General features: G+C 38.4%; 1 protein-coding gene across 3 annotated transcripts in view; it reads left to right on the top strand.

Moving 5' to 3' along the window:
- Positions 1–26421, top strand: part of epha3 (eph receptor A3) — a 163881-nt gene extending 137460 nt beyond the window's left edge. Inside the window, exons 14-18 of one of the 3 annotated variants that reach the window (XM_088353344.1) lie at positions 7374–7523; positions 10067–10260; positions 18812–18967; positions 22750–22868; positions 24839–26421. In XM_088353344.1, coding sequence (XP_088209470.1) covers positions 7374–7523; positions 10067–10260; positions 18812–18967; positions 22750–22828 — 579 coding nt within the window. In that variant the 3' untranslated portion in view covers positions 22829–22868; positions 24839–26421. Of the gene's footprint in view, positions 1–7373; positions 7524–10066; positions 10261–18811; positions 18968–22746; positions 22869–24838 lie in introns of all 3 variants that reach the window. The other 2 variants (XM_088353343.1, XM_088353342.1) reach the window with 2 other exon arrangements.
- The last annotated feature ends 226 nt before the right edge of the window (positions 26422–26647 follow it).

Here is a 26647-nt window from a genome sequence, read left to right as displayed (position 1 = left end):
TTCATTAAGCAGGCCAGTGTGTCTTGCCTTTTTTTCATTGATTTACCCTCGGTGGAATACATTTGGGAATTGAATTAAATTGTCTTTATCAACGAGGTGAAACATTCTATGTGAGGAGATTTGACTCTGCACCCCAGGGTAAACATCTAATGAAGACTTTAAAGAGAAAAATAAGATAAAACACTGTCAGGCTAAATTGGCCAAAATATAGACAACTTAGTGCTTATAAACTGTTATAATAATAGTGCAATGAAAGACTAGTACATTGTGACGATAATGCAATTAAAATTAAATCGCATAAATATGTATTTGTAAAGCACTTTTCAGGCAATGAATTGAAACTCAAAGTGCGGTGTAAAACATCGAGTGAACAATTGGGACATACATTTTTATATTAGTTTACGTATTTTACCTTTCACATTTTACATTTTACCCTTACTTGTCACAGTTGCCCATTGCCCTCACTTGGGCCCGCCCGTTTGGCGCCAACTGCTGCTTGATGCCTGATTGGCTTCCCTCCCATTTAAACTCAGTGCTCTGATTCACTCATGGTCAGTCCGTCAACAAACCTCTGCACTTGCAAGACGTGCATTTTTACCCTGTTCAGTATCTTGCTCCATTATCCAGTATCCGATATCGATCCTGTCTTTCCCATCCTGTCCGGTATCTTGATCCAGTATCCAGTATCCAGTATCGATTCTGTCTCTCCCGTCCTGTATCCTGCTCCAGTATCCAGTATCCAGTATCGATCCTCTTTGTCCCGTCCCATCCGGTATCTGGCTCTAGTATCCAGTATCGATCCTCTTTGTCCCGTCCCATCCGGTATCTGGCTCTAGTATCCAGTATCAATCCTGTCTGTCCTGTCCGGTATCTGCTCGTGTATCTGGTATCCATCCCATCTCTCCTGTCCGGTTTCGATCTAGTCTGCCTCTCACTTCCTGTTTTCCCGTCCCTGACTTCTCTGTCTCACTTCTTCCGCCCAGCGATCACCGATTCACTGGCGTTCACGCGCATGATTTCCCTATTTACGGAAAATAAAGATTGTGTGAAAAGGCTACGCTACGCGTCAGGGTCCTTCATCTGTTCGGGTTCTGACACTTACTAATATTATTGCTACAGCAGCTAGGATCATATGTTACACTTACAACGCCAGACCTCACCAACTAAAACCTGGGTTAACCTCAAGTACACTAGTACACTAGTTGCCAGGTAACACAGTTGGAATGCTTTACTTTACTGTTGTGTTCTATGTCCTATATGCTAGTTTTATTATGGAAGTATTATTCTTAGACTTCTTGCCATTTTTCTTCCTACATTTTCTCATGTAATATTTTCTGCATCAGCACTTTACTGTTATCAATGTCTTCGCATAAGACAGTGTGAAACGTAATTTTCATTCCTTTGTATATCCTGTACATGCTAATAAATTGACAAATACAATTGTCAAGTCAAGTCATGTTTATTTGTCTAGCATAGCCCGTAATCACAAGGCGTCTAAAAGGGATGCACACACAACAGATGATTGCAAACAACAGACTATTATTACACCATCCCCTGATCTAAAACCTGAATGAGGGCAAGGAAAAACTCAAAAACATCACGTCAAATTAAGCCATGTGTATTTCTGACGTCATTAATCACAAGGAGTCTCAAAGGGCTGCACAGACCACAGACTATTGTAAACTACAGACTATTATGACACCAATCCCCTGATCTAAAACTAACATGAGGGCAAGGAAAAACTCAAAAACCTCAACATGAGGAAAATGAAGAAACCTTGAGAAGGGACCGAACATGAGGTAATCCCCCTTGCAGGAATACCAGGTTGCAATGGATGATGTATAGCCCTTAACCCAACAAATCTTTCTGGAATGAAACAAAAAATTAAGAAGTTGTTTTGACAGGAAAAATAAAGATAGCCATGTAAAATGATTGCATTGTTGTATGTTAATTTTAGGAACTACAATTTACCTCATTCCCTACATGCACGGTAAACAACATGTGTATTTGGCATCTATGGCAGTGAGTGAATTACAATTGACATACTGAAAGAGAATTTAAAAAATGCAAAAGTAAATGGCAGCTTGGTGATATGTATGCTGTAACTAAAAACAATTCCCTGCCGATATTTGACCGGCGTTCCGCTTTCAGCACCAACCGTCCATATTTACAGCTGTGTTATTTTGCGGCACGTGTGTGGCCATTTTCACCAGATGGATGATCTGGTCTAGACTACACACGCATGCTGCAATTTGCTGACCAATGATTGCTTGTCAAATAAAGAGCCAGGTAGTCATTTTTGAAATGCCATGAAATGGTCAGTCATAAAAATTATAATAAACAAATGTCCGCTGTGGTAACTGACAAAGCTTCACGCCGGAATCCTTCCTGATTCATTAGGCAAACTATGCTGGGATGTTTCTGTATACTTCATCACAAGATTGAAATTGAAGGGGCCCATTGTCACATATTGTATGAGGAAGTAATTTTGTGCGTTCCACATCTGTTTGTGTTGCAATTCTGTCGGCACCTCAGCTGTACATCAGTTTTATAATCAACACGTCTGTGAAATTTACGTTTTTTTTGTTTGTTTTTTCTGTCACTCACATTCAGTGCTGGGTAGATTGCTGATAAAAAAATGGTTACAGTTATTAGTTACTCCGAAGAATTGCTTTAGCCCCCAGATAACTGACACCCAAAAGTTACTCTAGAAGTAAGTATCTTGTTATCCCCTGAACCTGATTTAAATATCCAAATAACAAAATAAATAGCAAAAAACAAGTACACGGCCCTGTGGAAGCGGTGAAACCTTTATATTTCTAGTCTTGTGCAATCTTGAGAGCTAGCAAACCAACAGTTGAGACACTCCATATCCATGTTGTCTTCCGCACTCACCACTCAAATATTACTTCCCGATTTCTGGGTAATGTCCAAGTTTTTTTTTTCTCCCAGGCTTGCTGACCGAAATTCTGCTCTTTTACCATAAATGATGTGCTCACGTTTGCCCCTCTGATATGGTTGTTCCAGTATAAGCCAGAACCAACCCCCCCCCCCCCCCCCCCCCCCTCACACACTGCCCACTATTCGCTACTGGAGACACACAATCAATAAATGTCCGCATATAAACTTGGGGCGGCAGTGGCTCAGGAGGTAGAGCGCTCGTCTTGGGATCAAGAGATCGCAGTTCGAATCCCAGCTCCTCCGTGTTACATGTCGAAGTGTTCTTGGGTAAGACACTGAACCCCTGATACCCTCAATATGCAGGTTAGCGCCTTACATGGCTGGACGGCCGCTATTGGGAAATGTGAAGCACAATGTAAAGCGCTTTGGAAAGTCTTGACTTGAAAAGCGCTATATAAATGCAGATAATTTCATTTTATTACCCACTAACTTTAGCCTTTTTATTTTGTAGTTTTAAAAAGATGCAGTATACTTAGACAGAATATCAGTATATCATTAAGGGAAAATTACGTGACATTGTACTCTGTGCTTTAGAGCATGCCACCTTTAGTGCATTCAGTTGTATTTTGTTCAATATTCATGGATCCCCTAACTACCTTGGTTGTTGGGGAACCACTTCATGTGGTGTGTCTTGGGCAGTAAAACCTGGTTGTTTTTTGGGGAAGCAATGTGCTCCCCGACATGAAACAAAGTACTGATTTCCTTGGTTACCAGTAGCAAGAGAAGCCTGATCTGACTGAGATACAGCACCTTTATCAGTTGGTTTTGTTTTCCCCTGTGTAAAGTGTCATCCCGATCTTTAGAGAACTGGACCTTGGCATTACCAGGTATTGGCGTATAACAATACTGATACTAGATTGTAAATCACCTACACACAAATACATTTAAAACAGATTGGTTTCATTATGTTTGCGCAAACTGGACAAGCTGATGCAGACGATAAGCAGTCACGGGCAGTGACCGGTTTCGAGCAGTCTTTAGCGGTCTCTAGCAATGTTCCCTCTAATTTTCCTTACGGGTCTGAGCGTTCACACAAAGTCGGTGAGCAGCGCTTGAAACAACAGTGAGCAACCATAATCCCAAGTGTGGCAAGATCATTAATTATCAAACATGTCCAAAACTTGACATCAAGTTACATTTTGCTGAGTTTCCAGCAATGCAAAATTATTTTTCTCTTTTGAATGAATTGACTCATGTACTATTGCAAAGGTTGTACGGCCTGCAAACGTCGTTTGTTCTTACAATTCTTTCACAAGATACCCATTTATTTTTATTTCCTTTGTCGCATAATATTAACATTTTTGGGGGCTTATTTGGTCGGTTGTAAGATACAGAACTGTACTTAATCACATTTTTTAGTGGAAGTACAATGTTGGCAACAAGATTCACTTGATATAATTGGAAATGACTTGAATGCAACACAAACTTTTTCTTCCTTTTTCCGTGTTTTTTTTCCTTTAAAAAGATCTCATTGTGTTTATTTTTTCCGAGCTACTACTTTTTTCTTTTTGTTCTCTATTTAGTTTTTTCCTACATTCCTTTCTTTTCTTTTTTTTCTGGCCTTTTTCTAAATGTTTCCTTCTTTTTTTCTCTTCCTTTTGTTTCTTTTTTTTCTCAGCTTTTCACTACTTTTTCATTTTGGTATTTTGTTCTGTTTTATTCTATTCCCCCCTTCATTTAAGTCATTTTGTGCATAAGTTTACATAATATTTGGTCATGTTGGGATTAAAGAAGCAAAAACAACCCGAAGAGCCGTTTAGGACCCGAAAGAGCCGGTTCCTTTTAGTGAGCTGAGCCGAAGAAGCCGGTTCCTCGACAAACTCTACTAACTTTACTCAACTTCGTTCTCCTTCGACTTGACTTCAAAATACCGCATTTAGGACACAACGTCATGCTTTGTAACTTTGACTTGAGTCGCTTCTTAATTCGTAATTTTGAGCCCTGATTTTTGTGCGCTGGCTAGATTTTCTTGTGCGCTGAGAATGTGCGAGCAGTGCGCAATTGCGCACGCGCGCAGCTTAGGGGAACACAGGTCTCTAGTGGTATTCTATGGGACTGCTTGTGAACTGGATTCTTGATTAAAAACAAACTTTAATATTGAAAATATTGTGTTTAAAGGTGCTCGTATGTGGAGGTACCACTGTATTATAATCCACATGTGTGTGCAATTTTTTTTCCTCTTCTGTCTCTCACTGTCATACACATCGTGCCGTGTTTCCTCAAAACCGCAAGAGTTTGTGTTGTTATAGAGGAGTGTGTGTGACGGCACACCAGTACGCATGAACGGAGTGGTCTTTGGCCGTTGACTTTTGTTAGTTTTGGCTGCTATGCGCCTCCTTCCCTCAGCCCCATGTCCCTCATTTGTCTTTTTCCTCAACTGGAATGACAAATGAAGCAGACACCACAATGAGAAAAATTGTGCGGGGAATTTTGGTCTTCTCTTGAAAGATGTTTTTTTATGGAAGAAATGACATATATTTTTGCATTACGAATGCATGCCAGTGTGGGAACCCCAATAAATCTATAGTGAGATTTTTTTTGTGTGTGTGTGCGTCCGTAGAAGTTTTGAGAGTAGTTTGTTTTAAAGTGGCTGTTCTTTTGAAATTAGAACTCTATACAGCACCTATTTTCACACATTGGCCCTTGTGTTGATCTTGATTCATTATTCTATCACAAGCACATGGCCCGGGCATTCCCGGGCATTTTCCTTGTGCGTGGTTGTTGTGTCCGTGGTTTGTTATAAAATTTTCAAAAGAAATCATTGCATTAATCACGGTGTTTGTTTAAATCAAAGACTGGATTTTAATGCTTGGAGTGGTCGGTGGTCAGGAGCTTCAGTACCTATTTTGGATGCTGGAGGGCATTAGAGACACTATAATAAATCTAAACCTCAGTAGACACTCAAAATAAGGCGAGAAGACATCAATGGATTTTAAACTTCAAAGGAGGACAGAGAGAACAGTTACCAGTCCTTTTGCCTTTGACACCCCTGCTATAGAGTATCATGTCACATGTTTTCTGTATAGCCATGCAACAAATTAATAAATATATTAACCGTATGAACTATATTTACAAGTAAAACAATATTAAAATGCCTGTTGTTGCCTGATAAGGGCGATATTAGAATGTTTTTCTCTTTTCAATAATTGTAATAACTTTACTATTACTGCAGATTTTGTTATGACCTATATTTCATGTTGATGATAGATAGATAGATAGATAGATAGATAGATAGATAGATAGATAGATAGATAGATAGATAGATAGATAGATAGATAGATAGATAGATAGATAGATAGATAGATAGATAGATAGATAGATAGATAGATAGATAGATAGATAGATAGATAGATAGATAGATAGATAGATAGATAGATAGATAGATAGATAGATAGATAGATAGATAGATAGATAGATAGATAGATAGATAGATAGATAGATAGATAGATAGATAGATAGATAGATACTTTATTCATCATGATATCTGTGTATTGTCTGTTCATTCTCCACGTGCTAGAGTTTTTGAATTGCTCCTCGCTCATATGTAAATTTTGATCACGGGATGGTGTAATAGTAGTTTATAGTCTGTACATCCCTTTGAGACTTATTTTTGATTAGTGTCAGGACTACTAAAAATAAATCTATCCATCCATTATCTTTACCGCTTATCCTTAGTAGGGTCGCGGGGGTGCTGGAGCCCATCCCAGCCATCTTCGGGCAGTGGGCAGGAGACACCCTGAACTGGTTGCCAGCCAGTCGCAGGGCACACAGGGACAGACAATTTGCTCAATCATTCTCACCTAAGGACAATTTGGACCAGCCAATTAACCTGGCATGCATGTTTTTTCGAATGTCAGAGGAAACCGGAGTGCCCGGAGGAGACCCACGCAAGCATGAGGAGAACATGCAAACTCCACACAGGAGGTTTGATCTCATGACCTCATAACTGTGCCGCACATGCGCTAACCACTGCCAAATCTTGAAATATATTGTAAAATAATGTTTCTTACTTTATTATTTTTCAAATGTGAGGACAAATATTTAAATTATTTTAAAATTTATTTTAACTGACTTTCCTGATAATGACTTTAAAAATAGTACAATTATCTGCCGAATGAACAAAAAAATACAACTGGGATAATTGCTTGATTTACCATTCTCCCACATGTTCCTCTTACTTGCACTTTTGCAGTATAAAACAAATATATTGACATGTGTAGTTCCTTTAGGTTGTTCCAGGGCCAAGCTCAACATATTTTATGATCATGGCAGAGCCAATCCATCAGCACATAACTCCACTGCTATATCATCTTGAATTTCTTTGTAATAGTTCCCCGTTTTAAGTTTTTATTTCAAATGTTTTGGCAAAACTTAATGTTTGATGTATTTTTCCCTTACGACTGGTCCCTCAGGGCGGGAAGATCCCTATCCGGTGGACGGCTCCAGAGGCAATCGCTTACAGGAAGTTCACGTCATCAAGTGATGCTTGGAGTTATGGAATCGTGCTCTGGGAAGTTATGTCGTACGGGGAGCGGCCTTACTGGGAGATGTCCAATCAAGATGTGAGTCCACAAGTACCATATTTATTTGTGTGTATTTCATAATTGTTTTGTACTGAAAACAGACCCCTCAAAGTTTCATTGCACATTATACTGTATTTAAAGTTTTACAGTAGTATACTACCGTATTTGTGCAATGGTTGATCAGTCTAAAATATGTCTGTCCACAATCGTAAAACATAGGATGCAATGGGAGTCGAACCCAGGCCACCGCGGTGAGTGCCCTGAATCATTACCACTAATGATATGGATGACATATGAAAAGGCATTAGACTTTATCTCATTATCACACTATTTTTATTCTCTGTAGCAGAGACAAATGTCAGAGAATGGAGAAAACAAAAAATCAATCTAAAATAATAGGGGTCGGCGATACTGGGATTTTTACTATCGATCCAATTGAAGTAAATACATGGTAGTACCAATCAATACTGATCCGATATGTCATGATCATTGTCATCACCCTTTACTTGGTTTGTACTTGCGATAAACACAGCACAAATAGCTTAGTCACTAAAAATGTTTCAACTGAAATTCAAAATGTAACAGTATAAAAACAAGATATATATATATTTCTATTACAACTTTTGCAGAACAGAACCCAAGAGAGTCCAATAAAAAGCAGCAATGTGACGAAAATACAAATAACAATGTCCGCATGTCTAATATACCTTCTATTCACAATATTTTGAAAATAAAGTCTGAAACTGTAAATCATATCAACAATAAAATCTAAAAACCTTTAACAGTATAGAAAATAAAATACTTCGACCACAACGACTTTTACAGAGAAAATATTAAGGGAGTCAAACCCCAAAAATCAGCAATATAATGAACCAGCCCTGTTTGCCCGGTTGCCACAGTGAACAGCTAACATTTTTGGTTGCAGCTTGTTGCTCTCTGTAGGGTGATTTATTTTTTCTCCTCGTCTTTATGTAAATTTGCCATAGTAGTGGACAACCTTTCCTCACAAATGACACGTGTCATTGTCCTTTTCTGTTGTTCAAAAATAAAGTCCACACCACAGTGCGCTTCCTGTTACCTTCTGTCATATTTAGCTTCTGGTAAAGGTGCGCGCATATACTTGGCACTCAATAAAGCAGCAGGCCGGATAAGAAGAGGTGCTAAAACAGTGCCTGTCAGTCATACACAAGGCATAAATTTAAAAAATGGCCCAGGCCCCTGAGAGAGAGAGAAGGACAGCACTGTCTACATATTAACACGGTGTTATGAGGATATGTGTGCTGGGTAAAGTATTGACCCAAGGACAATTGTATCGATCTGATTATGTATTTGTCTACTACTTGTAATATCGATGTTTGGATCGATCCGCCCACCCCTAATAGAAACGAGAAAAGAAAAAAAAACAGACAAAAGCTAATTCTTCAGCACATTTTATTTCACTGTGTGCCGTTTGATGATTTGATAAAATGTATGAAATAATAATAGTACCAGAGCTTGTGTCCTATACCATTATAAATATACTGTAACTCTTAAAGATTGCCTCTCTGTCGCAGTTACTTAGAGGTGGGGTGTGGCGTTTTAAATCATGGCTTTGATCCAGGAGATTCGCATAACCTGTAATGCATAATGTGTGTGCATTTCTTAGAAAAGCTTGAATAAACTTTATTTCTTTTCAATTTTTTGAGGGTTTGTTCTGCCAGGAAAAGCAGATATGCGCAATGAAAAACAACGCATTAAGATATTTGAACTCGGTTTGGCATTGTTAACAGATACTTACCAGATACAATATTTTTAACTTTTTAAGAACACCTGAAACTATGCACATCACCTTTAAGAGTGTTGCGGCTCAGTTTATTTGTCATTGTTGTCCTATTTTTTTTTTTTTAAAAAGGTTGTTGAATTATTTTGTAAAAATGTCACAAAAAAACTTCAAACGAAGATACAGATGTATTTATCTTCAGTGCAGATAGCACTCGAGAAAGAGTAGGCGCTCTTTGATAGCTCAGCCCATTTCTATCACTCACCCAATCAAATTGCCCTGGGTGCTTTGTTAGAGTTTTTGGGTGTTTACAATTTTGTGAGTTGTCATCATCAAGTGTCTCAACAGTGAAAATGGACTGTTTAATCAGCTTCCATATAAAGGATTTCTTAGCAAATAACAGCCAAAATGGGGTTTTTTGGTGTGGCATCTGGACCGATTCTTACAAGCATTTAGTGATGTCTCATCCTTGCATTTGCTACAATTGGCTCCCCATGTACCTATACATTAAATATTCGATGGTGTTCTATTTAATCTCCGAGTCGGATGTACTCATGAAAACAACCAAAGGTTCCTGACACGATTCGTACTTTTTCATAACTCATGTTGTCAATAAATTACGTCACGCATAGCCGCACTTTTTCAACGTTTGTCTCTTACGATGTTTCGTTTGAGCTGAGAACAAGTGAAAGCATTTCCTTTTACCGATTTTTAATAAAAATAAATGTAGGGGTGTGTGTTAAACACAAATGATTTGGATAGTCGGTCGCCGGAGTCTTTGTTAGATGTCTTTCAAGTTTCAATCGATATTTTCATTTTCAAGGTAATAAAAGCGGTAGATGAGGGTTACCGCCTTCCCCCGCCTATGGACTGTCCCGCTACACTTTATCAACTGATGCTGGACTGCTGGCAGAAAGAAAGGAACAACCGGCCAAAGTTTGAACAGATCGTCAGCATCCTGGACAAACTCATACGCAACCCGGGTAGTCTGAAAATTACAGCCAACACCACACCAAGGTATGGACTTCCAAAAAGACACACAGTGCCAAAGGGTGATAGACTACCTATGCATGTCTCAAATGAAAGTTGGAGCGGACTCAAGTGGGGGATATCAGCGAGCTTTGCAATGTGGTTACGGATGATTGGAGAAAGATTCCAATGGCGAAATGTTGAAGAGTTAATGCAATCACGGTTCCTAAAAAATAAAGTACAGTGGAACCTTGGTTTTCGAACGCCTCTCAGTTCAAACAAATCGGTGTCCGACCAAAAATTTCGAAAAATTCTTGCTTCGCTGTTCGGTCAAAAAACTCGGAGTTCAAACGCCGGTAATGCGTGAGTGCGTACGCTAGGGCGCGATGCTGAGCGGCCTCCGAAGAAAGTCAGTGCAAGCAGCAAAGTTGCTACAGGTAAAAAAAGAAAAGTAGTGCGTACAACTATTGCATTTAAGAAAGAAATAATAGCCAAATATGAAGGAGGTGTGCAAGCGCCTTCTGCTGACCACCACAAAGGTAAGAAATCCTATTCATAAGATTACAATAACGCAAACGTACGATTAGCCTGGGTTAGCTTTAAGTTTACGTTAAACATTCAGGGTGTTGGAACGGAGCCCAATATTGAGGGTGTTGGAACGGAGCCCCCTTTCCAATGAACCGCTCACCACTTGTTGTGGAGACCTGGGTGCTAAATGACTTGTAAACCACCTGTTTTTTTTTTATTTTTACTCGTTCATGTTAGGGGAATCTTTCGTACGGAAGACTACGATAACACGAATGTACGATTAGCCTGGGTTAGCTTTATGTTTACGTTAAACATTCAAGGTAAACATTCATGGTGTTGGAACGGATTAAAACGATTGACATTATTTTTAATGGGAAAAATGATTTCGGTGCTCGAACAAATCGGTTTTCGAACAGGGTTCTGGAACGGATTATGGTCAGGAAGCGAGGTTCCACTGTATTGGAAAATAATGAAGCCTGCATACAATTTTAAAACGTTGCCACTTTTACCAAGTGGTGTACTCACTTTTGTTTGCCAGTCAACGTTTATTATTATGACAGAATTCTTGGCCATTGGCACAGATATGTTTGCCGAAATGATATATTCCTTTCTTTACTTTAATTTAGTATTTTTTTTATGAAATAAGAAAAAAATCCATATTAGAAAAAATATTTATCATCAAAATTCAGCAATTCACTGTATTATGTTTGAAATTTAATTTTCCAGTTAAAAATAAATATAATATGCCATTTTTATTTTAAATTATTCCAGTAGTAGTAAATATTACTAATAATCAAAATGCGCTAAATATTTTATAATGCACAATTTTCTAAATTTTTAATGTTTTTTCTTTTTTTTTTACTAAATTGATACTTTCGCATTTTCTAAAGTGTAAAGGTTGTTTATGTAACTTCAAAATATTGTATTTGACGACACTATCTTCTGGCTGAAATCATCATTGCAGCACCTTTTGATGCACGTGTTATTTTTTTCTTTTTCTACTGTGAAATAATTTTCTTAAATTGCCAGAGATTACTTGAAATTAATCAGAAAATAGAAGATAATGTTGCCTATTCTAAATGATCTATTTCTTATTTTACAAAATATTTTGGGAATTATTTTTAGTAAAATGAGAAAAAATAATTTAACAAAATAAATACTGTAAAAGAGCAATTATCCTTCATGTCCTTGTTTGTATAATTTATTTATACATTATTAATCTCTTTCTATACAAAGGAGTTGAACAATGGTAAAATGATTCCTCGAAAGATAAAGTTTAGTAGAAACTCAGAATAAGGGCGACATCAATGGATTTTGAACTTGCAAGGAAGACAGAGTGAGAAGCCTTCAGATAAAAAAAGTCCAACATGTTCTAAAGCCCCTTTCCTTAGCCCTTCCTTTCTTGGTTACGAAAGCAAATCTGCCCAATAGGGTGTGAAAATCAGAGAACAGCAACCTGATTGGCTGAACGTTACAAAGATGTAAATACCGTAAATTCCGGACTATAGAGCGCACCTGATTATAAGCCGCACCCACCACATTTTAGGAGGATAACCGCTTTTGTACTAACACAAGCCGCACCTGTATATAAGCCGCATGTGCCCACATTAAAACATGTAACACAATCACAAAATTAACCCAAACCCGACTTTGAGTCCCGCAATTGTAACTGAATATAAAGTACACGGTCCAAAAACCACAGCCGGTAAAATGAAAGGAAAATGATACCGGTACTTAAGGTTTGATGCAGACCTGCAGAGTCCGGGTCCCGTTAAAAATAATCCAAGGGAAAAAAATGTATATTTCCAAAGGTAAGGGTGGGAAAGATATATATGCACTATGTTATGCTTCGTCCACAAACACGTCTCACCTTTACTCCACTTCCCGTCAGCCCCCGTTTTTTTCGCCCCTTCTTTTTGATTCGCCCGTGGAAAACATATCAGAATAAGTCTCTAAAATAAATACATTACAAAAATATACAGTTGCAAATACATATTATACATGGTTACACATATTTACAAAGAAAGACGGTACACCGAGAGAGTTTTCAAAGCTTTAATAATAATATTATAACTTTAATCCCAAACCGTGCCTGTGAAAGGTAGCAAAACGCTACTACCAACACGCTTGCAACACAGTAAATTGGTATGTTAAAAAAACATACCGTACATGTAGAAATCACAGTAAACCGTCCTCATCTTCCTCCTTATAACTGACATCATCAAAGTCGTCTTCCTTCAGTATGGGAAAGAGACTTTGTCATATAGACGTTGTCCCACGCTCCCTTATTCAAAAACACGCTAGCAACACGCTCGCACAGTAAAGTTTACGTGCAGTAGCTCTGTTTCCCTCTTTATCGGACTGCTCGATTGCGTTTAGCTTGAAAGCTGCGTCATGTGCCTTTCTTTTCACAATTTGCGTGATGAGGATATGTCTACGGTAATTTAATTTGTGCACAAGCTAAGAAGTTGCAGTCTTCCTCGTCGCATATATTCCACCGGTCTAAATCTTACCTTTTGTACTCGAGCGCCGCTGGCGGCCCTTAGAAATATTATATAAATTGGCCGCATCACTGAATAAGCCGCAGTGAAAGTTTGGGGAAAAAGTAGCGGCTTATAGTCCGGAATTTACGGTAGTTCATAGGTCAAAACAACAAACAACAGTGTATAATAATAATAACAGTTGAAATCATGAACTTGAGTGGTAAGACATCTTCCTTGCAGGGGTCCAATATTTAAAAACAGGTAAAAAAAACGGTATCAAAGTAGCATAATAAGACCCCAGGAGAGGTCTGTGTTTGTGTGTGTGTTTCTGTTTGTGCATATTTTTTTCTTAATCTATATGTTTTGCTTTTACCATCAGCGGTGAAATGGGGGGCAGTACTTGTACAATTGTCAGTTTAGGCAGGAAGTAGGACAAGCCTCGCGGGTGTGTGGCAGCCGCATGTGGTATTACTGAGACGTCAAAGCTCATAACATTGACTAATGATTTCTTAAGAAAGTGAAAATAGGTCCCTTGGAGTTTGCATGTAATTTTCCTGATTGGCTTTTAACACTGGGTGATCACCGGCTGGCCGCCACAGTCTCGCGTGCTGATTTATGGGAAGTTTGCACGTTCGTGCATGTGTGTATGTGTCCAAAGCGGCAGTTGCGCAGTGGGAGCAGCTGCACTCAACTCTACACACCTCGTCCGTCACAGAGCTGTCCTAGCTGGTTAATGGAACACCCCCGCCAGACAAGAGCCCAGGACCAGAGTCTAGCATCTGGAGGGATCAGGGGTGGGACCCAGTCAGAGTTTACTGTCCCTGCATGGCGAGGATCTGGGATCAGTAGGTCAAGGTTGGCTGTCAGAGACTAATTATGGGCCAACCACTGTCCAAACAGGCCTGCAGGGCACTGTCCGTCATGCCCGCTTGTAGTGTCATGGAAACATAGCAGAGATTCCATAACGACATAAATGAATAATGCATGGATGTGCTCCACAAATGGTGGTCATTTGCAAAACAAAATGACTCAATCGGGGGTGGAGGGCTCGACTAAGGTGATCTATTGGATAGTTCTCAAAAAGGCTTGTTTATTAAAAATGTCGTGTTTTATTTAAAGACACTGATCATGCACTGCAGAAAGAATTTATCGATAAACTGGCAGATAATTTCATTTGGTTGAAAAGTGATGTAGAGAGTGGCCAGCTAGCTATCTATGATTATTAAAATACAAAATGTCACTTACGGAGTGGTTTCGCACTAGTTGTAGCTCCAGGTCACCCATTTCATGGTAAATGGATCCAGCGTTTGTGAGATACAGACCCAGCAGGGGAAGTTCGTGAGAGTTTTCGTGTAGCCTAGCTGTAGTAGACCAGAATTCCGGCGCCATTTCAGTATATTCCCACCCCCGATAACAATCCACGGAGCACCTGCTCGGCTTTAGGATTTCCTAGCGCATTTCTGACTTTACTCAGAGTCCAATTTAATTGATGGGTCAATGTTCAACATAAAGAGCCACTAGAATACTAGCTATAGTCAGATTTGTTTTGGGTTGTGAACACATTGACTCGTGAGCCTGCTTACCCTGGCTCTTTAACTGACGGCATACAGTGAGTCACGCCCAAACAACACACACATAAACATTGCAACCTGATCCATAATAATATTTGCTCTGTGCTGTCTTCTGCAAAACACAATGCACACTACATTGATATCAATAACATTAAAGACAGTTAAATTATAAAATACGTGAAATATTCGAACCACGAAAAGTAAACTGTGAAACCGCAAAGGATTACTATATTCCGTGTTAGTTGAAATACAAATAAGTCATTCATTTGCAAATAAATTGATTATAGTTTACCTTGTTTTTTAAAAATTTTCACATTTATAAAAGGCCTTGTTTATTTTTAGTATTCTGTCTCAGTCAAAGTGCAAATAATTTACACATTTGTTTAAATCATATTAATTTTTCCTATGTCTCTTTAATTGTGCCGTTTTTATGTACATTTTTCAATTTCTATCGATACTCACAATACGTTTTACTTGCTTTTCTAGAATGTTTAAGTGATTGACAGATAGTTTTACATATTTTTTATCTTATTTAACATTTTTTGGGAGGTAAAATAAGTAAAACCATTAATAATTCATTGAAAATATCATTCATAGAATCTATTGTAAACTTGACTAAGAACAACTATTGAAATAAAACATAAGACGATAAAAAAATATGTATAAAATAAATGTACAAAATCAATGGCCAGAATAAGAAATAAATAACATTTGGAAAAAACGTAGATTTCTTTGTTTTCTTGATTTTTGACTTTTTGGCAGTGTGTCCATGATTTATCTAGCAGATTTCTTGGGAAATTGTAATTGCAATGTTTAATTTTTTTTTGGGAACAGGCTGGCATTCCTTCCTTAGGCAATTGATGACTATTACTTTAGCCTAACTCACGGCTTCATTAATAAAGATAATGATTTCTTCTACAAATTTCCTAGAATATTACATTTGCAATAGTGACCTATTTTTTACAACAGGTTGGGAGTCTAATTATCCGGTCCTTATGCACTAGATGACTTCTACTTTAGAGGGTAATTCATGAATAAATTAATAAATAAATCACTTTTTTAAAGTAAATACATAGATCTATTCGAATTATTGCATGTTGTATCAATCAAACATTTTGAGTAACAATCGTGCATGCACAAGCCAAATAGAATCAAAACGTCACACATGAAGGATTCTGGGTTAATGTTTTTCCTCAGACCACCTGAGCGTTACTGATTAACACTACAGCACATCCATCATATCCAACAGAGGCCGATCAGAAATTAAATTTCAAGGGCCAACTCTTAGTATCAGCCCCTCCTTTTTCCGAGGGACTCGATAGGAATTTCCCGGGAGCGGCCGGAGATGAATTGCCCCCCAACTGTCCTGCATGTTCTTCTTCTCTCTTCCCTTAAGAACTCTTAAAACCACAGCAATGCATTACCTGCAGCTCAAATTTATGAAAAGGGGTTTGTAGGGGTGCTTAAAATCATTAAAAATGCTTAGATTTTAGCGTTGTTTTTTTCAAGGATTGATAAGTGCTTGAATTTTTGCTAAATTGCTTGTAAAGCCCATTTTCTCTAACAAGTGGGCTTAAAAATGACATTAAATTTCTTCCATCCTGATTTACGGCAGCTGGCATTGGTTTGTATGATATTGTCATCATCGCCCCCTAAGGGTCTTGTACAGGAGAACACACGCATGCTATACCTAAACAAGACCCTATGAAATGTATATTAGTGAAATTATTTTATATCAGTTATACACATTACTTATGGGCCATGCAAAACATGAATGGATCATTTCCCGGTGATAAATTGTAATAGGAAAAACATCCTTTGACTGAAAGTGTAAGCTCCATATTACTGTAATTTCTTTCCTGACAGCTATATGGGAGACATTTGTTTAAAAAACAAGTATATTTGCAATTTACAAGTACTTAAAATAGAAAAAATAATATGTCTTGCAAGATTAAAATGGCATATGTAAATTGCAGATATACTTGAGCCTCCTCAAAATACTTGAATTACACCAGATTTCTACTTCAAATAGTATTCGAGAATTTGAAACATTGGCCTTAAAAGTCCTTAAAAATAACTTGAATTTGGCCAGAATAATGCGTACCAGACCTGATGAGAAGTAGTGAATAAATAAAGAAAAATGATGGGGAATTTATTGAGTTCAGTGTTCGACAATGACTCTTTTACTTTTTGTGAGTTTTTCTGTTGAGGGCTGCGAGGGGCTTCGAAAAATTCCCTTTGTCATCACATTCAGATCTTCAGTTGCGTTCCTGTCTCTGGTTTGGGTGAGATACGCTGCCAAAAAGGCAACCGTGGAGAAAACAAAGAGAAAAAAGGCGAGGAAAACAAGGTCATTTGCAGTTTACAGCTCAGAGGAAATTCAAGGAGAAAAGAAATACAGATGATGAAGGGAAGTGACATCAGAAGAGAACCAATGAAACAAGAGCAAAAACACAGAAGATCAATATGTCTGAAAAACAAACACATCCAGGGCAGAAGTTTTCAATATATGACGTCTTAGAAGTAGAACTAACTAGCTTCTGGTGTAAATGTGGCCGTATTGCTGTCTGTGCTTCCCACTGTGGATCCTTCTTTTTCACGAGTCACTCATCCTTGGTCCCATTGGGCATTTGATGTCTCTCTCATCTGCCAGTAAAAGATCCTGTCAATGTACCACCTAGTCACATCGTTAAACACATTTCCTCTTTTCATTTGCTCTTTGAAATGTCATCTTCCATCCCATCTAAGTTCATCTTTATTTTTTCACTTACCCAATTTTCTTATATACATCATACACATAGTTTTTTTTCAATTTTCAAGTAAAGTGTTTTATTCCCCAAAAATTGTTCAGGATTTTGCAAAAAGTTCTTTCAGGACTTACATAACACTGATAAAAGCCCAAAAGACATCAGACTCTTCACTGTTTTCCCTTCTAAGAGATACGGTGTGTAAGAGCCAAGTATACAATGTCAGTTTTGTGTTTGACTACAGCTGAGCAAAATAAAGTTTGGATGGGTAAAGCTCTCCGCTGATAGTGATTGTCATGCTCATATGGCATCTAGTTGGAAAACGCAGTCACAACCAAAGTAATGGGATGTTTATTGATTCAATTTACATGCAAGCAGGAAATGTTTTACAACCTGGATATCTGTGAAATGAGAGCTTTGCAAAGCCATATAAAAGGCATCAGAAACAGGAATACACTCTTGTTTTTACTTCATAAACCAGAATATGATGGTTGGGTTACCCGTTCATAACTGGAATTCTGTATCTCAAAATTGAGATGCTCTCTATAACAGCGGGGCATTCAATTGACTTTTACTAATAATTCAAGTTAAGATTAGGCCATATTAGGCTTGACCGGGCCATTGCCCGGCCAATTAAATGAAATTCCTCTATTCATGCACAGAAATGGAAATTTTTAATTTTGCTTAAGAATAAAACATGCTGACATTAACCCAAATACTCCTGACATGTCATAGACTATTTTATATTAGGTTAGTACCTAATCAAATGCTTAACTGGTTTGGGGGAAAATAATTGTTGCAAGGTTTTCATCTTTTGGATCAATGGGTGTTTTCTTACGGAAAATATGCCAACAGACAACACATAACACAAGGCATTCCGTAGCTAATTCTCTGTTGCCTTCTTGCTGAAATCGGAATGTTCTGTACACTGATTGGCATTGCTGACCGTGGAAAATTTGGTTCTGTTCCAAGGAAATATTTTTCCTTTCACGGGGTCCATGCCCTACTTATTACCGCTACTCTATTGATGATCGTTATTCATATTGAGGGAACCAAAGTGTTCTTGGAGGTCTGCCAATTTTATCAGCACCCATTGGTTTAAGTGGAAAGCTATGTATAAGTTCTACCATTACCAATTTGTAGCCTTTGTAAATTACCCATGTTCCCCTCTGAATTCAGTCTGCCAAGATCACATCTGTTTTCTTATCTGGGTTTATAAAATTACTAAAGTATATTTTTTGTTTTCTTTTACTTTTACGCCCTTTGTTAGGCCGGCCAACTTGTTGTTGGATCGAAGCAGTTCAGAGGTTCCCCCTTTGGGATCGATGGGGGACTGGATGGATGGAATGAGGACTTTACCCTGCAATGAGGCCTTCTCCGGGGTCAGCTACAGCTCCTGTGATACCCTCGCCAAGACTTCCACAGAGTAAGACACAAACACACTGGGTTACTTTGCCTATTCATGTCAAAATCCTTTATAAGGACCCGAATAGTGAGGCAAGCATTACTGAGAATTTTTAGAGTCTTTTGATTAAGAACACACAATCGTCCTCTCTGGTGCATCGGGAGATGAAAAAAAAAGGCTATGGAGCCATTACTAAAAGTCTCAAGGTAACTCGTCCTGACAGCCGTTTTGCCATGCTCTCCATCTCTCTAGTATGATTATGAAGGTAGAAGGCGAGTGTGTAAAAAGTAGTGATAAGTAGAGAAATAGGACTCAAGATGGAGGTACAGAAAGAAATAATTGTAAGCTACACTGGGGGAGTTTGGGTGGGTTGAGGTGTGGGGGGGGGGGGGGGGGGGGGGGGTGCTGGGTGCAGTGGAACTATTCATAGACGGAATAAGACAGTAAACTTGACATTTGAAAAGACCAATGAGGAAAGCCTTTGTAAGAGAAAATGCGGGCATGGTTGTCAGATTGGTATTCAAGAACGCCTCATTCCCTATAATGTGGATTATAGGGGAACATGCAAATCAAACATCAAGCGATATTGTCCAAAGGTTATGTGGGTAGCAAACAAGAGCAGATGTTTCTGTAGTGCATCGCTGGGAGGGTACTACTGCTAAATTCATCAAAGTATCTTTCTGTCACACGAGAGGTGGACTCGAAAACAGACAGGCGCGCCACATAGTCTCAAAGACGGAAGAAAATGTCTTTCTGCATCAAACTGAAAAGTAACAGAGTGAAATAGCTGGATATAAAGTCTACGGCCTCAAATGGAAATCTTCTCCAATAAACCTGAACAGAGGTACCCCAGTTTTAGAACATTATGGTCTCTGTTGATTAACCTCAAAGTAGTGATAAAATGTTAATATGTACCTTTAGCTAAAACTATGCCAAATTTGACAAACTATGACTCGTAAATATTCAACCCCTTGTATAGCAAATGAACAGCAACTGACAACATCATTAGAAGAAACAGAGTGGGGCTTGCCAACTGCACAAAAGGGATGAGGATTAAAACATATAAATTGCATAGTAACTGACAACATAATCACAGGAGACAATTGTAGTTTCTGGAAAGTGCCATTACCAGACAGCATAATCAAAAGACAACACCAGGTTATAAATATCACTCACTAATTTACATTTCTATCAGAGGTGACAGATGCTGGGCTACAATAACTGCATTATAACATAGAAAAATAATCACAGGAAATAAAAACCAAGCAAACCTATTTTCACAACTTACAACCATTAGGTAGGAAAGTAACAAGTCACATTTATTCCATAACATATATTCAAAGTTTATATAAGTTACACAACACAGCAATATATTGTGGTAGAGTGGACAAAACATGCTGCTATAATTTAGTTAGTAGAATAATACAATTTTTTTGTAAATTATTTATTATTTTTGATCATAATGTTACATTATTATTATATACCATTTAAAGGGACCACTTTTTTCACACAGACTGAAAAACAAACTCACAGACAAACAGGATTCATACAAGTTCTTCTTGTGCATACTTCTGCCTGTAGAGCCCGTTAAAAGAATCCTCGGGCTCTAAATGTGCTGCCTGTGCCAAATTGATTTATTTGATTTATACACATTTTTGTTATTGTTTATTGCTGTACTTGAATTTACCTTGATTATCTTAATGTATTTTAAAATTAAATGTTATTTATTGTTAATTGGATGAATTTTCATATTTTGATGATTTGATTGGATGTCTGTTTGAAAAAATACAGATGTGGTTGCTACAGTTACTCAGTACATGAGTATTTTTTCACAAAGTACTTTTTTACTTTTAATCAAGTAAATATTTGGATGATTACTTTTTACTCCTCCTGGAGTCATATCATTCTGAGTACTTTTTTGGGGGAACATTTTTGGCTACTCTACCTACCTCTGCTTGCAACATAACCATAGAGAATACATACAAGACCACATTGACTGGATACTACCTGACATCTTAATAAACATTTGTATAACCTGACAACTGCATAGTAACTGACAACATCATATTGGGCACATAAAAGAAGCAAGCAAATGCAAGTTACAAACATCCTCATCAGAGAAGACAAATGTAGTGCCGAAGCAGCAACATTCTAACTGGTCATATTATTACAAGAGACAAATGCAAGTAATTCGCATCCTCTGAGCAACGAAACGTGCCATCCCTTGAGAAGTACAGTACTGCAGCAACTGATAAGATCATCACAAGGGACCTTAACCAGACTATGACCCAAGGCCTAGCCCAAAATAATCACAAATGATCCAACAGACCCAACACAGTCACACCACATCCCTAGTCACAATAGCCACCAAATTAATTTACACACACCCTCAAAGACACAAAGAAAGTCAGTCAGTTTAAAAGACAATCTTTGTTCTTCTTTGTTAGCTGATTGATCGTATTCTTTTTCCATCAATAGGTACGTTGAATCAATAAAACGTTTTCACCAGCCCACAAAAGAGCTTACACTGCAGAATCGGGGATGAGAAAACACACCACACAAGACTAATCTTGCACAAGAGGAATCCCATTGCACTACACGTTCCTCCCACTGTCGCTAAATTCTAAATTGGATCATTTCTGTATTAATCCTCTGAAAGATGAGGCTATAGCAACCGAGGCCAACACTGCCACTGCTACAAGACTAGCAGCCTTGACTGGGACTACGCATTGCTCTCTATAGATTACTCTATTGATTTGTACGGACTTAATCTAGTCCTTGATAGTCAGCACAAGTGTTGACGGTGCTCTGACCTCCGACAAACTGAAATCGTACTTGGCTGCAATTTGCTGACTCTGTTAGTACCATTTAAGTCCATTTGGAAGTATTGGAGGTCTGGTTTTGCTTTATTTTGGGGGAGAAAATGTACACTCAAATCCTGAAAAATGTTTATTCTCAGTGGCAGTCACGGGTATAGACGTCATATATTTTAATTATGTGTGTCACAGACAGACATTATTTTAGACATCGGAGTTAGGACAAATAGGAAACTCTTTCTTGCCACCAATACTTCAAAACTTTTTGCAGAACTAGAAAACACTAGGAAATAATCGTTGCTCTTCCCTATTCCATATTATATAGTTCTCTCCTCTTTTCATCCAAACTGGCCATTTTGTGAAGAGTTGAATTTCCATATCTAAAAAGTGCAATCAGGTTAAGAGTACCTACACACTGAGCTATTGTCACGTTTGATCAGTCCAAATACAAATACCCTGCAGAGGTATTATACAGAGGTCATGGGAATGTCTGCACTAACACATAAGAAACAGTTGACATATTTTTTTCCTCTTTTTGAGATACCTATCTCTGATTGCCGTGGTGTAATCCAATCCCTTAGGTTTATAGGTATAGAAAATTATGGAATTGTTTTGGCAACACTGCCTGTTTTCGAGCTTCAATTCTGATGAGAAAATAACAAACAGACCTGGTTCGTTTAGATTTTGGGATGAGGTAACACGTGGCTTATGACATCATTCGAAAGGTTTTAAATTCTAAGAGGTGAACTCACAGGGCAACAAATGAGCTTTGTTTGTATGATCATTCATTCCAAATTATGATGAATGCATTTGATTTCCTTCTGTAACATCATCATCATTTCAGTTAAATGAAATTTCATCTGTGATTGACAATGGTTTACCTTTTTGAACCGCAAACTAAAACAGCAAAAATGACCAAACAGGACATGTTAAAGAGTGATACAATTCCATTTGCTAACATTGCCGGGCCTGGCTGTGTCTCAGTAGAGTGATTCTGACAGAGGTCCACGTCACGCCAGCAACTTGCCCAGAATGGGAACCGTCCATGGGGATCACCACTCTCTAACGCACAGTTCTTCTCCTTTTGATTCCTCGGACTCTGGATGGTGGGTGGTACGGTGCTGCCGAGAGCCTCCTCGGGAGTGCAACGTGATCCCGTGCAACTGATTGGCCTTCTCTTTTAATGGGGATAGCTAGTGGGAACTTGATGGTTAGGTTTCCATCTACCGTTATTTTCAAAACAAAACATGTATGTCCAATTTTTACATTTTTTACATTGATAACAATGTAGTTACCATTGTTTAAATTGTTTCATTTTGATAAGAACGTAAAATATGTGGTACTACCCAATTAAATATGTGATGAATTAATAACTAATTATTTTGATTATAAAGTTGTATCACATAGATTTCTGCCGACAAGCATTATACAAAAAGGCTTGTTTGCTTGTGCTGGGTCATGGTCTTCTTTTGCGGAAAAATTAGCACTGTCTTCTTTGACGCTAAAAGCTAATTATTTTCATAAATTAGCTGCATTGTTTCATAAAATGGAAAAACGGTTCTTTTCCAACATCAGAGTTATTGCGCAAAATCATCCTACGCTGTATCTTCTTCAGTTTATATCTAAAACAAGCATATGTAAATATATTTATCACCGTCCACAGTTCACTGCCCCTTAACTGCCAGGGTCGTCAGGACACCACTTTCTGAGGTGTGTCTTGGGCTATTGCAACCTGGTGGCTCCCATCCTGGCTCGTGACAATATTGATACAAGAGCTTATACAAAGTCATGTTATGTACATTTGACTTTAAGAAATAAACGTATTTGTCAAAATGTGGGTTACCTCACAATGTTAAAATGTGTTCATAGGTAAAATACTCTGAATTGGTTTTCAAAAATTTCAAACACTCTAAACTTGAGCTCCCCAACTGGAAAAAAACACTGATTTATTTGGTTCTCAATGGAGGTAGACTGATCGTTTGTATTTTAAAATATAATTCTTTTTTTTCCTTTGGAAAACAACAATCCAAAATTTTACCTTGGAAATCAATGATACAAATTAAAAAAAGAAATGTTTCTGTCAAATAAAAAATAAAAAAATAAATATTATTGGGACAGACATGCATGTTTTTGTTGGATTTTGGCTGTATACATATTTATAAGTGAGCACTTCAGACAGCAATTGGCTATCCAAACAAGCATTCTAATTGTAAATATTTTTTTTTAGTGTGGATGGAAACCGAGCAATCGTCTGTTTTTCGCAAACTAATGCTGCTTTTTCCTGCAACTCCTTTATTTGTATGATGTTTGTTTTTTGTTTTACTTCAAACCTGATAGCTCCTGTGACATGTAAACTCTCCCTTTTGTGTTTAAGCACGGATTGCAGTGATGTCTTTCTTAAAGTCCGTTGCTTTGCAAAACTTGCTTTTATGACAAGCTATTTCTCATTGTGTTCTTGTACCTTGTCTTTTGGACTGTACTTATCCTACTAATAATGTATTTGAATGTACTCACCAGGTTAGTGAGTTATTGAATTACTTTCCAAATGCACAGACTGCCTAACGTATGTTGAATTGAAGCTTTAGCTCTTCATGAGCAAATGTTCCTGTTCAGTTGCATGTCAAATTGTACCCATGCGCCAGTTAGTCTCCTTTCCCAATGTCCCCTCCTGCCTGTTAGATAAAACTGGGCTCAATTCAGTCCAGGGAACCAAACCCAAGCACGCTGACAGCTCATAAACGCGACTGTCGGTGTATGGCCACAGGCCTGTATCGTTGATCATTACCAACGGAAATCAGAGGCGTGTCCTCACCCAGAGCGGTGGCAGCTCGCCGGCCTTCTGGGAAATGTAGTCTGGTTGTGAATGGCAGTTGCATGGGTGATATGCGAAGGGAGCCGAGCTGGGAGCATGCCATTAAATGTCAGGAGGATGCCACTTCCTTCTCCACTAATGCATACTTTCTATTTCTTTTCCTCCCAATCTTTTCTCTCTGTCACGTCCCACTCTGTCGCCATGTCTGGTAAATGACCCATCCTTTCCTCCCCCTCCCCTTTTCCTCTTGGATTTTTTTAACAGGGATTTGAAAAAGGTTGGACTGACAATTGGAGGACAGCAGAAGAAGATCATGAGCAGCCTCAAAGCCCTGGAATCTCACACCAAGAATGGTCCGGTACCTGTTTAAAAGACAAGGCCCCGCCCGGGCAAACCGCTGAGTCGGCAGATCGCTGGATCTAATTGCTTGCCAATACACACCGTGTGTACCTAGTAATGATGGCAGATGACTGATAGGGATATTCCAGAAATGGGCTTTTTTTCGACATGTAACGTCTTGGCGGGCAGCCAAGAATGGCAAAGCAGTCAACCGGCTGACCTTCGGTTGTTCCACTCTCAAGTTGAGATGCCTTACAGACCACAAAAAGACGAGAACTAACAAAGCCACGGGATGGCCCTGTTGAAGGCCGAGCTCAAAATCTCGGTGTACGGCGTTTCCTTTGATATACTGCCAGCACGAGGTTCTTTTTGACTCCTCTCACTAGATGTTCCTCAGAAACCAGCAGCAGCAGCTAATCCAGCGTGGACCCTTCCTGGACTGGGGAAGTCTTGAGATTCTTCTGCAACTACCTACACAGTAACTCAGTAACTTCATCCATTCTGATCTTTAGCATTCTATCGACTTGTCACATTTAAGCAATAATGACGATAATCAGATACGAGCATGCGTCGTTCAAAGACGGTGACTATGATACACTCAACAGTAAGCTTTGAAGGTACGGGAGCAATAACACACTTCACACTCTTTGTATGACAAATGGAAGTTCAACGCAAAACGGGCAGATATTGTAACATTATAGCACTGTTGCCGCAACCTGGCAACCTTTATGTGAAATATCAGGATGCACAGGTTATTTGATCTATATTTTTCTCTAACAAGCGGGAACAGATGAAGTGAACAGAGTAACCCTGAGTGAGGAATCGAGAGTGCACACTAAGAGCTGTGCGAGTGATATTGTTAGGTTGAAAATGAGACGTCAAAGATGAAGCTGTGTTATTTTTTCACACCTCCCCTTCAGATTTTCTTGTTGTGTAAGGGATGTGACATACTCTGAATATGCTCAAAGGGGAAAAGAAAACGTTTGTTCTGTGGTTTCCTTTTTATTGGATTGACATGCACTGAAATTTGTTTTGAAAGAAAAGTTGACAAAGTTTAAAGGTTTGAGACCACTGAAACTGTTGACTAACATTTTTAGAGCCTCAAATAAAGAATGTTTCTAATTAGAATACGCAAATAAATATTGCATAAAGTGCAAACTATGTCATAAAACCCAAACCACAAGGAATACATGATCATTCTTAGCTTATCCTGTTGCTTTAGCATTCCGGGCAATGGAAAACAACGACTTCCTCTGGTTTGTTTTTGACAGCCTTCCAAACTTTGAGAGCTCAATAATTGTTCGAATTACATAATATTGAAGACGATTAGTTTCGACTTAAAATGCTGTTAAGTTTTTCCATGTTATGTAATAGAGGTAGAAGATAAAATCATCAAAAGGTGAAATCCGGTTTCAATTAGTTTATCATATGATTGACATACACATGCCCAAAAAATAGGCTTGTCCACTCAAATTTAAGAATGTGCCAGTGATTAGTTTAAAGTTTTATCAACGGGTACAGGAGAGCAAGCCTTTAGATAAGAAATCCCAACCTGTTCTGAAGGGCCTCTACTCACCCATTATTTTTATCACTTAGGTTACAAAAGCAGATCCACTCTAAAGGGTGTGGAAATGAAAAAAAATAGCGTGTTTGGACGATAGCCACAGTGCATAAAAGTCATCCTATACCATCTCCTCTGCAGGTGTCCAATGCCAACGATAGAATAAAGGTATC

Source organism: Urocampus carinirostris, chromosome 14 (genome assembly GCF_059441175.1).
Source record: "Urocampus carinirostris isolate Australia breed hairy pipefish chromosome 14, RoL_Ucar_1.0, whole genome shotgun sequence".
Classification (NCBI taxonomy): domain Eukaryota; kingdom Metazoa; phylum Chordata; class Actinopteri; order Syngnathiformes; family Syngnathidae; genus Urocampus; species Urocampus carinirostris.
This window is presented reverse-complemented; position numbering and strand designations above follow the sequence as displayed.